The sequence below is a fragment of the Melanaphis sacchari genome, unplaced genomic scaffold, assembly GCF_002803265.2.
Source record: "Melanaphis sacchari strain LSU unplaced genomic scaffold, SCAv2.0 Contig41_pilon_pilon, whole genome shotgun sequence".
NCBI lineage: Eukaryota > Metazoa > Arthropoda > Insecta > Hemiptera > Aphididae > Melanaphis > Melanaphis sacchari.
In genome coordinates this window covers 1,561,219-1,574,823 of record NW_020271269.1, presented here as the reverse complement: position 1 = coordinate 1,574,823, position 13,605 = coordinate 1,561,219, and the positions used below count along the sequence as shown (strand labels likewise).

At 28.4% G+C, this 13,605-nt stretch overlaps 1 protein-coding gene across 1 annotated transcript in view; it reads left to right on the top strand.

Annotated features, from left to right (window-relative positions):
- Positions 1-3,694, top strand: part of LOC112597478 (roundabout homolog 2-like) — a 159,957-nt gene extending 156,263 nt beyond the window's left edge. The window contains exons 18-19 of the mRNA XM_025343545.1: positions 1,964-2,214; positions 3,263-3,694. Of these exons, the coding sequence (XP_025199330.1) occupies positions 1,964-2,190 (227 nt within the window). The 3' untranslated portion in view covers positions 2,191-2,214; positions 3,263-3,694. The remainder of the gene's footprint in view (positions 1-1,963; positions 2,215-3,262) is intronic.
- Positions 3,695-13,605: the final 9,911 nt, after the last annotated feature.

Below are 13,605 nucleotides of genomic sequence, written 5' to 3'. Positions count from 1 at the left end.
TTCACCTGGCATTCCTTTATAATAGGATTTATGGATTGTCCTTGTTTGCCACAATCACATCACATACTGGACTACCTTTAAGTCCCCGTTAGTGCGTCATGTATTCATAACAATCATAACCGGTTCATAGCCCAATTTGGTACAGATAACTCGTGCCTTTTTACAATGATATCTGTTGACTTTGCAATCAGAATCCAGCATCAAGTTTTTGTTTAATATAGGAAAGTTAATCCATTCATCATGTCTTTCATTAGCAGTATTAAATAGCCAATCCTGATCTCATCAGTTAATTATCAGATTACCATTAACAATAATATCATATAAGCTAAAAAGTCATAGCAATCAGTCTTGCTTGTCCTTATTAAAGAAACATTGGTTGTCCAATACTCATCCCCCCCCTTCACAACGAATAGTGTACGTAAATTTTATAATTTTATCTCACTAAATCTGTATCTGTTTTTCCCACATGTATACGTATTTAATGATTATTTCATCGTAAACAAGACAATATTTCCAGAAGTACTAGACATTTTTAATTTCAAGAACAAAGAACAATAATTATTACGCAATAGTCGCGTAGAAATACATAAGACGGTATATGTTCTTTAAACAAGATTTATTTCCTGAGGTACTATCGGGTTTGCAATAAAAGAATCAGCTTGTATTATACATATCGATGTACAGAAGACCGCTATACACACGATTATTGGATGAGAATATATTGTTTTCCAAGATCCGCGATATATGGTACTCGGGAGACTATCAGTATAACGTAAAGATCGTTAAAAAGAACGGGAATCATTGCAATAATAAAATGTCAAAAATTACTTTTATACGACCATCGCCTTCGTCCATATTATCGTGCGTTTTATCCCACCAATTTAATATATACGTAAGATTATACCGCACGAAACTACTCGTACAGCGGTATATAAATTATTAAAGGTGGAAATTGCTTCAGCTACCTAGTTAAAAATGTATAACTAAGTAACTTTTTAATTTAACTAGTTAGTTGGTTAGTTTTTTAATTAACTTAATAATTCAAAATATGTTTTAAGTATCCGTAATAATTATCACCTAGAGTTTTCTAGTAAATTAAAACAATAATACGTTAAATTAAAAATTGCTTTTTTATATGTGATATATTATGTGGTTAAACTAAATAATTTACAGTTTTTTTTTTTTTTTAACCACGTTGTATACGATGATTTTAAATTAAAAATAAATAAAAACCTATTGTTAAATTTGGCTTAAAAATTAAACTTATGAAATTAAAATTCAAACTCAACTATTATCGCTGACAAACAATATAAAGAATAAAACAGAATTGTTTTTATTTTTGTTATGGATATTATAGTTTTCAATATTTTTTCTTCGTCATCAGTTTTATCTTCATAATATTTTAAGTATTTTATATGAATTATACTAGACTTATGAATAAAAAACGATGAGTAATCGTTAATACACGACAGCTCTGAAATGACGCTTTGAAATAAAAATTTTGGAAGATTTCAGAATGTCGTTTATTTAAGTTATCGTATTGATAGGCAATAATTAGGTTTTCGAATAAACAATTCTTAGTTATTGATATTTATTCCGATAGGTATTACATGTCAAATAAACTATCTGCAGACATTTAAATGAAAATTATGTTAAATTCGTTTGTTCTTTGTCTGTACTTCGTCATATTATCGTTAAATTATACTACCTCAATGTATTTTTGAGGAAAAATCGATAGAAATATATGCATTGATGTTTCAATTAGACATGAAAGAGGGTAAGAATAACGTTCCATTTAATAAAAAAAAAAAAAAAAAAATCGGAAAGTAATCAATAAATGTCTGTTTTCCTTCCCTATAAAAGTCGCAAATCTTTACAGTATACAATACTTTTGAAAATTAAAAATAAATAATAATAGGAATATTATCGTTATTCGTTATTAACAATGTGATTGGGTTTTCAGAACAGTGGCATCGAGACCGTGGTTGGTGTGACGAAGACGATGACGACGACGATGATAGAGGTATCAGCGGTGGTGACGTCAATGTCGCGGGAGCTGACGACAAGGGTAGCTGCAGCAGCGGTTGCTCGTGCAGCGAATCGTCTTGTCTGTACGCCGAAGCGAACGATGTACCGTGTCCAATTGTACTTCAAACATCGTCTTCGTCAACAGCTGTTGGACGCAAGTGATAATGACACTCGCGACAAAGCATTGTAAGTATTTTATGCTTACGATCTACATCACTACAGTCATTGGTTCCCAATGTTACCAAATATTTTTTTGCCCTCGGAACGTTACACAATACTGTAAAATACTTTTTGATTTACCTATTGTATAGTATAGCACAACAGTTACTTATACTTGCCCAGTATTTTTTTTTTTTTTTTAATAGATGTACCCCGTGTAATATCTGTTTTTTAATACTGAAAATGTTTTTTTTTCGTAAATTGTTTTTTAATAATATTTCATATTATTTCTATAGGATTAAATAAAAATTACATCCTTTGTGGGTAAGCACTGAATTTTACCTAGGTATATTTATATATTTATATTTATTCTAGGTATACAACAAATTACAATATTGTAAATCATATAATATACTTTAGTACGTATCAAACTATCGCTAAAAACAGTATAAATAATTATAATTTTTTTCTAAAAATGTATATAGTGACAAAATTCGACCTAAATAAAAACTTTCTTTTCCAAAATAAGTTATGCTGCACATACGATTTTAAAGTGGTTTGATATAGGTAACTTTAATGTGAGATAGATAAAAAAGTTAATTTTAATTAATACGTTTAAATATCAATTCAAAATAACTTAAAGTAGTTCTGAGTCAGCTTCATATTCGGTTGTTAATAATTACAAGATTATACAGAAAAACGGTTTTGCCAAAAAAACAAATAACCACTTAAAGTATAATAAGATGATAAGCTCTTACTTAAACAAAGTTGAGAAAATAAATTTATACGTATACATCAATAAATATAACAATTACATAACATATTGAAAAGTGCAAAAAAAAATGATTTGACCAATATGGTCTTCTGTATCATTTATTGATTATTTGGTTTTTAAACTACGGCTATAGATATTAGATCATAGTATTTTTCACGAGAAACAGTTTTCACAAACAATTATTGAATGCTTGTCTTTCTCTTACGTCTATTAAGAGATACTTTATAATATACGAATTCAGAGATGAACATAAAATATATATATCATAATAATGTAATGTTTTAAATGTTGATTTTACAGGTCACCTGCACTGTACCAGCCCGCGTCGACGACTGCGGTGGTTCGTTGAAGAATGCTGAAAAATCATCATAAGTCAATTCGATGTTTCACATTCGAAAAAAAACGCATCTGAACAAATCAAAACGTTTCGAGTAAACCCGGTTTGTACATATATGAACAACTTTTGCTCGAATTTTTTTTTTTTACCCCTTATCGTTATGCGTAGTTATACAACTCAATTATATACCTATGTATTATACATATTTGTACATTATTTAAATAATCAATCTCGTATTGTATAATAATTATATTATTTTTATTTTTTTTTTATTTTGTTATACACCAATACACACTATGTGTTTTGTATGTACAATACGTAATCGATTTCTTTTTTAATTTTGTTCTTGTAAAATAATAATGTACATATTGAATTGTTATTTATTTGTAAACTCGATTGGTATTAATTTTATGATATAGTTCCTTTTTATTTATTTTTTTTTCTTTTATATATCGAGATATTGTTGTGATAGATTCTATTTTATTTATGTAAATTAGTTTATTATACGTTTCGTTCGTTAGACACACATCACACGTTTTGGCCGGAAACAAATCCAGCTCATTGTTTTAATATTATATTTATAAAAGTACCGACTGCGCAGAGCTCAAACGCGTGTTTTTTTACTGAAAATTATACGCTTTTCGCCTCCCACCCTTTAGCATACAATATAATATAACAATAATAATTATTGTATAATAATATAATATCGTTTAAGACAATCCACAAACAGTTTCGATAAACATTTAAAAATTAAAAACCAACCCATTTTTTTACTCTCTAATACACTTATATTTGTGTACAGTATATTTTATTATCAATATTATAGTACCTAATTTGATTTTGAAAAGATATTAATAATAATTGTTCATTTCAAACGAACAAACGCGTTTTTTATACTAAGGATCTGCTTTTATAATATTTATTTTTTTATAATTATTAATTTTTCATATGTTTACACTTTACAATAAATTTGAACCTCAAAAAATAAATTATAAACTATATAGTATCGTAACGATTTATCCTCTATTATTATCATTATTATTATTATTATTATTATTGTTTTTACTGTGATAATTGAACGATTTTGTAATATTACGATAGACCTATTAATTTGTAATGAGTATTCTATTGTGATATACACATTATTACTATTGGGTATATTATAAACGCACGATTAAAATATCAGAACTGAATATAATATACGATAATGTGGATATCATGATAACAATATTCCCGACGACGACTTAATAGTTTATTATTATTTTTATTGTATTAGAATATTATTATTGTTTCGCGTCAATGTTCAACTTTAGAGTTTAAGCGTAATTATTATAACTAATATTATCTTAACAGTTATATTAATAATTTGTAACGATTTGTAATATTAAATGTGTTGTAATAAGTGTCTAGATGTATAAAAAATAAAAATTAAAATTATAAAAAATAATTAACGTAATAATAAAACAATACTACGACTGGCGACGCCCGTCGGCTATATATATATATAATATAGGTGCCGCGTGCTTGTAAAAACTACTATTATCGTTACGTTGTATATTATTTATAAATAAAAACAAAAACATATTACAGAGCCTGTGTTTATGATATGTAAGGTTATAATAATATTATATTATATTGTGTAGACACGAGTCGTATTGTATACTCTTATATACTTGTAGTTATATGAACGAAATAAATAAAACGTAATGATATTTGTGAATGTGTTCTCTCTACAATAACATCACACCTCTATGTTTATCCCTCGCGAATTCCACGCCGTCTCGCGAATCTGCCCTCTCCCCACATCCCTTCTTGAATTCCGGTAAACGCGAACCGCACGCAGATTGTTTTTCTCTGACGCATTCGACCGAACGTAGTGTATAAGATTTATAAGAACGCCGTGTCCGAAATCGCGTACGTCCGACGATAAACGGCGGCGCGCGTATCGATTGCGCCGGAAATTCGCATAGGTGAAAAATGGAGAATTGCGGGACGGAAAAAAGAAAGGAAGGTGTACGTCGATACTTCGATGTGCGTATTTTAACCACGGTCGTCTATTGCCGTCGGCCGTGGAACTTTCAGCCGATAATCCGCGTCGACCGTTCGCGGTTGGGTTAAGTGATTTATACGAACGCGGTTTGCAGACCACCACGACGAACGCGAATCCGGTGCAGGTGTAATCAATCGATGGCGTTGCAGCGCTCGTCGTGGACGCCAGACAGGTTATCCTGGCACCCACCCCCGTGTTCGAGTTCCGGAGGAAATGCTTAGGTGCAAATTCTGTAAACGGTCGTACTAAGCGGTACGAATTGTAGTACAATTAATGGGAAAAAAAAAAAAAAAATGTTCACGAAATGCATTATTTAGTTTCGCAGGTGGTGCTACAGCGGGGTTACGTCACCCTGGCACCCCAGCGGAATAATTGGTTTTTCACGGGAAAATATTTAGGTGCCAATCGGTATAAATTATAGTACAATCGACGGTTGAAAACAAAAATAATAAAAATCCGAACGTACGGGTGCCAGGATGGATAACCCGCCTTTGGGCGCCTATACGTTTGAAAACCGCGCGGTTATTTTTATCGTCGCGTTGTTTCGTCGTTCGAAGATGACGTAGAGAAGAGACCTGGACAAATCGTCCGGTACGATTGCACGCGCGTTGTGCCTACACAATATTATTAGGTACGTTGTTATAGTCGTCGTGCGGTTCTCGTTTATTATGGAAATGGATTTTGGCGAACGCGGTGAAGAATCAATTATTCACCAAAATTAAAAATTTTGCTCGGGCGCGCAATCGATGTGAACCTTTTTACATTTTTTTTGTACCGGCGCAATAGATGCGTATGTGCATAATACATGACGTATAATAGGCAGTGTCCCGAATTCGACGCGATTGACACGAACGCCGCCGACGATATAACAACGGTTTTGTTTTCCGCAGTAACCGACGCTGAGGGAAACCCTAGACAACAACGGGAAAAAAAACATCTATTTATTTTCACTCTCTTTAAAGATATATGATACGCGTGTAATATACGCGATGATTCTTTTATCGGACGACGCCCAATATTTTGAAATCTATATTAACGCCTTTGAAAATATTTTTTTTTCACAAAACTTTCAGTCAAGACGAAACAACGTTTTTTTAATGTTTTTTTTTTTTTTTATCGTTATCGTTTTCTAATTTTTTTTTTTTTTACTTTTTGAACGACAAAAATATATACGTTTTTAATTCCACGTTCCAAAGCAATCGCCGACTGCGATCAGTGCACTTCGACGCCCATAAATAATGTATACCCGTAGATAGGTACCGGTGGGTATTGTTTTTAAACAAAGATACTAATGATATCATACGTGTGGAATGTTATATAGTGACTACAGAGCCGAGACACGGCGAGGATTTTATTCGGTACGTATTATGTTATGATCACCGTGATTATCTTGAATGCGACCATAACTTTAACTCTTGTACTTGTGACGGTTATTGTTATATTCCAATAATTCGAGAGAGTCGATCGTTGTTGTTTCAACCCGAAACACGGTTCCACTTTCCAGTAGACTACCCCGTGTGGTAGGAACACTAAATTTAATTTTTTTTACGCGAATCTATAATGATAATAATATTAATAAACGTACATAATATGTTAAAAAATATCTAAAAAATGTATTGGCATGAATATACTTTATTATATAAAAAATTAATTTTCGAAAACATAAATTGATTTAGATACCGCTACTATATTACATCATATAAGTATTCTGATCTACTGACTGCTTATGATCGTAATGACTTATGACGTTTAACAACAATGTAATAAGTAAAATAAATAAAAAATAAGTAAAAACCAACTGCAATTTTTTTCAAATTATTCTTTCAGACAACCTAAATTAAAATTTAAAAATAAACACTCTGTCGACCATTTTTGAGTAGGTAAACAATTTTTATACTACAATATATTCTTAATTTGACTCGTCACAGTCACAATGGTATTAAAGCTAAATCATTGAAATGGAAACCTGAAATATAGTTCAATTATTGATTGAATAAGAAAATGCACTTGTTCAAATTAAAAAGTTTTAAATAATTAAAAACATTTTTTTTTTTTTCTAACTAATCAATTACCATTATTACGTGTCCGTAATACTATAAGTAAAATAAACGACTTCAAAACGTATCAAACGGTATTAAAAAAATTTTTTTGTAAAATCTACTCATGAATTCGACTGACAGACCGTTTTCGTTCAGAATTTTTTTTCGTATACACTGTATCCATTGGATTTAAATTTAACTCACCCTTAATAGTGACCCACTCAACATCTAATATATAGCAGAGCTTATCCACTTGCCTACTATTTTAATTTTTATTAAGAAAAAAGCTTACTAAATTCAAATAATTGGTAAGTAATAAGTAAATTATTTTTGCTTTTATTTATAATACAAAGTTATTATATGATTACTTTAATTCTGTGAAAACATGTATAATCAGCATTTATTATTGATTTTTTTTTTTTCATAAAAATATCAGAGTTAAATAATTAAACAATTTATCTTAAAAACTTTAAATACAAACTTTTGGATACGATAATTAAAAATAAAAAACTTTTATGCAAACAACTTTTCTGATAAGTCAGTATGTGTTTCATGCTTTGTTGAAAAATTAATTTCTCACAAATGTTAAAATTCATCAAATACTTATTAGTATGTGTATAAAAAAAAAAAAATGAAAAATTACTATACACTTTTTAATAACTGAAAACAATAACTCATTATTGTGACTTATTTTAAGTCAGGTACATCGACGTTTAAAAAAAAAAATCTACACAACAATTTTACTAGAAAAGGATGTTATCGTTATAAAATGTGTATATCTAGATGAGTATCTCTAGATACTCTTCAAAATTAGTACATCAAATCTCAACAAATCAAAAATTCAAAAAATCAGAATTTAAATATTTTTATTATAAAAAAAAAAAAAAAAAAATATGAAGGTATTGATGTTTAGCAAATCACACTATGTAATAATGTCTATAATCAAAATTCAGGGACAGCTATCCTCTCTGTGTCAACTATACCATTTTATATGATTTTTTGCATGATTTATTTACGAATATATTTATACAATATTAGAATAGATTAAACCGTATTCAATGTGCTCTTCGAGACAATACTGAAAGAAAACAGTTATACAGATATAACACGAATATTTTATATCTCAACACTTTATGGTTGACAATGGCAACAACTCGTTTTTAATTATTTATTTATTTAATTAAATATAGCCAATTCGGCCAAAAATACTTAATAAAATGACACAAAATGAACAGAAAATAAAAATTGTTTTAAAATACCTATTAAATTCGAGTTTTACTTTTCATTTAGTTATTCAAAACCCAGACAGCGAAGTTTAAATTCATTGTGAAAATGAAATTCAAAAGTAAGGAATTCCTTTAACATGCGATTAAGATTCTAAATTGTAGAAGCTCATTAAAACTACTCGATTTAAAATTAAAAAGCACATGAAAAATAGTCGTAGAACGAATAATAAAAACAGAAACATGCCAGTTAATTTTCTTCAAGTATTTCATGATAATACATAAAATACATTACATTTTAATTATTTATTCTTGAAACACAGTTTTTAATTTAAAAACTAGTATCTTATGTTAACAAAGTTTATGGATAAGTCACTCTAATTGTTAAATACCAATTATTATGGTAAGAATATCAATTTCATATTATAACATAATATATATATATATATAGTAGTTGAATTGACCATAACTGTCGGGTAACAATAAAAAAATTAGATTTTTGAATAATTATATATATGAACAATGAATACAATATAATTATAATAATACGACAATAATGTTCAAGAAAACATAAAATAAAATTCAATTTAAGTTCTTAAGTTTTAATAAACTTAATAAATATATTCATATACGGAAAAAACTGCAAATATTTCACCCAGCACAAATAAATTAACAGTTAAATGAAAATTTTAACTTATTTGTGTATTATTATTATTATAGAATTTCTTTAAAAACTATATTAATGGTATCATTTTTGTTTTTCGGTATATTTGTATTTTTAATTTTTCAAAAGATCTAACTCTGGACATGGCTACATAAAGTTGACCATGACTAAATACAGATTGGGCAAATACAACCCTAATTCATACAACTTTTGTTTCTGTACTTTGTTTATTGTTATAGCACAAACAACTCTTATTGGAAATTTATGGCTAGTAAGTGTAAAGAGAACATTATTTGACTAACTCATATTTATTATGGGTTTTGTAACGATAGTGCAGCAGTAGACAGTTGTATAGTTATCTTTGTGGAGGGCCATGATAACGTACGTCACGACAGCCTCCTTTTTTAAAAATATGGTAATTAAATAATTCTATCATTTATTACATCATTTGTACGAATTTGTAAGCAGTGGCATAACCAAAGGGGCTAAGATATATAAAAAAAACATGTGAGAGAAGGAATGACGTCTCACCAGCCTCCTAACTTAAAGAATATAAAATTCTTTTTGGGAAATTCTAGACATTGAAAAATTTATAACCTCTTTGGAAAATATTTTAATTTATAATCTCTTTGGAAAATTTTCAGCATTGACATATTTATAACCTCTTTGGAAAAGATTTAAATTTATTATCTCTTTGGAAAATATTTTAATTCATAATCTCTTTGGGAAATTTTAAACATTGAGAAATTTATAACCTCTTTAAAAAATATTTCAATTTATAACCTCTTTGGAAAATATTTAAATTTATTATCTCTTTGGAAAATATTTTAATTTATAACCTCTTTGAGAAATTTTAAACATTGACATATTTATAACCTCTTTGGAAAATATTTAAGTTTATAATCTCTTTGGAAAATTTTCAACATTGACATATTTATAACCTCTTAGGAAAATATTTAAGTTTATAATCTCTTTGGAAAATATTTTAATTTATAACCTCTTTGGAAAATATTTTAATTCATAATATTTTAGGGAAATTCTAAACATTGACATATTTGTAACCTCTTTGGAAAATATTTAAATTTATAATCTCTTTGGGAAATTTTAAACATTGAGAAATTTATAACCTCTTTGGAAAATATTTAAGTTTATAACCTCTTTGGGAAATTTTTTAAACATTGGGAAATTTATAATCTCTTTCGAAAATATTTAAATTTATAACCTCTTTGGAAAATATTTAAATTTATTATCTCTTTGGAAAATATTTTAATTTATAACCTCTTTGGAAATTTTAAACATTGACATATTTATAACCTCTTTGGAAAATATTTAAGTTTATAATCTCTTTGGGAAATATTTTAATTTATAATCACTTTGGGAAATTTTTTAAACATTAGGAAATTTATAATCTCTTTCGAAAATATTTAAATTTATAATCTCTTTGGAAAATATTTTAATTTATAACCTTTTTGGGAAATTTTTTAAACATTGGGAAATTTATAATCTCTTTCGAAAATATTTAAATTTATAACCTCTTTGGAAAATATTTTAATTTATTATCTCTTTGGAAAATATTTTAATTTATAACCTCTTTGAGAAATTTTAAACATTGACATATTTATAACCTCTTTGGAAAATATTTAAGTTTATAATCTCTTTGGGAAATTTTAAACAATGAGAAATTTATAACCTCTTTGGAAAATATTTAAATTTATAATCTCTTTGGGAAATTTTAAACATTGAGAAATTTATAACCTCTTTAGAAAATATTTAAATTTATAACCTCTTTGGAAAATATTTTAATTTATAATCACTTTGGGAAATTTTTTAAACATTAGGAAATTTATAATCTCTTTTGAAAATATTTAAATTTATAACCTCTTTGGAAAATATTTAAATTTATTATCTCTTTGGAAAATATTTTAATTTATAACCTCTTTGGGAAATTTTAAACATTGACATATTTATAACCTCTTTGGAAAATATTTAAGTTTATAACCTCTTTGGAAAATATTTAAATTTATTATCTCTTTGGAAAATATTTTAATTTATAACCTCTTTGGGAAATTTTAAAAATTGAAAAATGTTATTGATTGGTCCTTTTTACATCTATAACAACAACTATAGGACAACCATAATGATGGAAAAATGATGTATAAATTATAAATAAATTATTGTGTAGGAACAAATTCTTTATTACACTTTTTTATGAAACTAAATTCTGTTTATTCCATAATAATTATGTGTTATAATAATGTTTTGCCAACTGAAAATATAGCGCCCGACGGTGACAAACTGACAACTGATGTCTGATAAATCAGTACCTATTCAGTAATAATCAATGCTATTCAACTGATAACGGGAGTTCGCTATCTAGTATTATATAGAAGTCTGTGGTAATACCTAATCTTGTACCTAAGTCAGTTAGTCATTGGTTAATATCATTAAACGTATACATTTACCATATATATCTGTTTTTATGATTATACCTTAAGTTTCTTTGGTGAGCTTTTAGTTTGTTTTTATGTCACCCCTTCCTTTCTCCAACCAAAAGGTATGTCGTGATCCTCACAAAACTAATAGTGTACAAATTTTCATATGGCACGTGCAAATACGTACAAATTGAGCGCAAAAGATTTACAAAAAAAACATTTCATATTTCTCAAGTGATGAGAGGGGGCTGGTGTGACGTCATGCTGACCCTCCCTCCATGGTTTTTGAGATAACTTAGCCTCTTTGGTCATACAAATTCTGGGCCACTGCGTACAAATTCGTACAAATGACGTACTTAATGATAGAATAATAAAATTTTCATATTTTTAAAAAAAGGGGAGCTGGCGTGACGTTCGCTTCATGATTGTGTGCGACGACGACCAGACAACGCAAGAGTACTGCAGACTACAGTTGACGTAGGAGTAGTGGAAGTTGTAAAGATGTGTGTGTAGTGTGTATAGGTATGGCAAACAACGCACGTGACAACACAAATACACGGAAAACTAAAATATCTCCAAAAACAATTTAATTGATAAATTTTGGAATTCTCTCATTAGATAGCTAATCTGCGCACTGAGCACTTTTGTTTAAAAAAAAAACACATGAAAATTGATCCAGTAGAACTTCAAATAAGACTAAACCGTCACACGTTTTAATAATATAATATAGATAATAAACACTCTTTATCTTTATGATAATAAATTAATTCATTTTCAGTAGAAATTAAATAACATTTTTTAATATTTTTTATTTTTGTAATTATTTAAGATTTTTACTTTTTTGAACAACAATAACATACATTTTTGATTTAAAATCAAAATATTCTTTAAAATGCCAGTTCTACTAATTGGAGAAAATTGTCTATAATTTTAGCGATAGATAGATCGTAGATGTAAAGAATAATTTGTGATACACGAACGTATTTATTATTTAACGCAATATATTATTATCAATTTTAAAGTATAACGAACTAAACAAAATATTAAAATTTTGCATTTTAAAACTCTGAGCAATTAAAGCGTATGAAAACAAATACACGCAGTGAGCTTTATCATAAACATTGTATCTCACAAGTTATCACAAAATTTATTAATTTTTTCTTGTATAACATTTTTTGTTCATTCGTTGAAAATTTAACACACGCTACTTCGTGAGTTTTTTTACACAAGTTATTAGGTACAAAAAACCCGTATAAATTATCTATACAATATACTCAATATAGTCTTTTTAGTTTTCTCTAGCCACGCAGATTAATTTTATAATTTTATTTTGACGTTACTTAATAATGATAAAAAATTAAATAACATATAACAAAAACGTTTATTAACATGTAAAATATTTTTCAGTTAATATCAGATAATTTGAAGCTATCAATATAAGTATATTTTATTCTACAGACATAATATAATGTAAGAACTATGCGCAGCATAATAAGCGACGGATAATCTTTTTTGTTCTTTTCTGAAATGAAATGCGTTTCTTTTTAACATTGTTATTTACGGGCTCGATCACTGCAGCCCTTGTTTCGCTATTTGAAACGTCTGCCGAAATTTGCATAGTAGTGGACTCCACTTTGATAGTTTCGGGATTTATGCTTATCGAAATGTTGGGTAATGAAACACATCGTCTTGCTGGGGGGCCAGTGAAATCAAAGTTCACTACATCCGTTTCCGGCGGGACTTCGCTAGGTTTATCCAAAATCCGTTGCAACGATGACGTGCGATGACGTGATTGGACGTTAATTTCTGGGACTGGGGCTATCATCGCTGCATTTATCATAGCAATCAAACTCCTCATTTGCGGTCCCGCGTAGTTGGGTAGCAAAATTGGTCTTGGG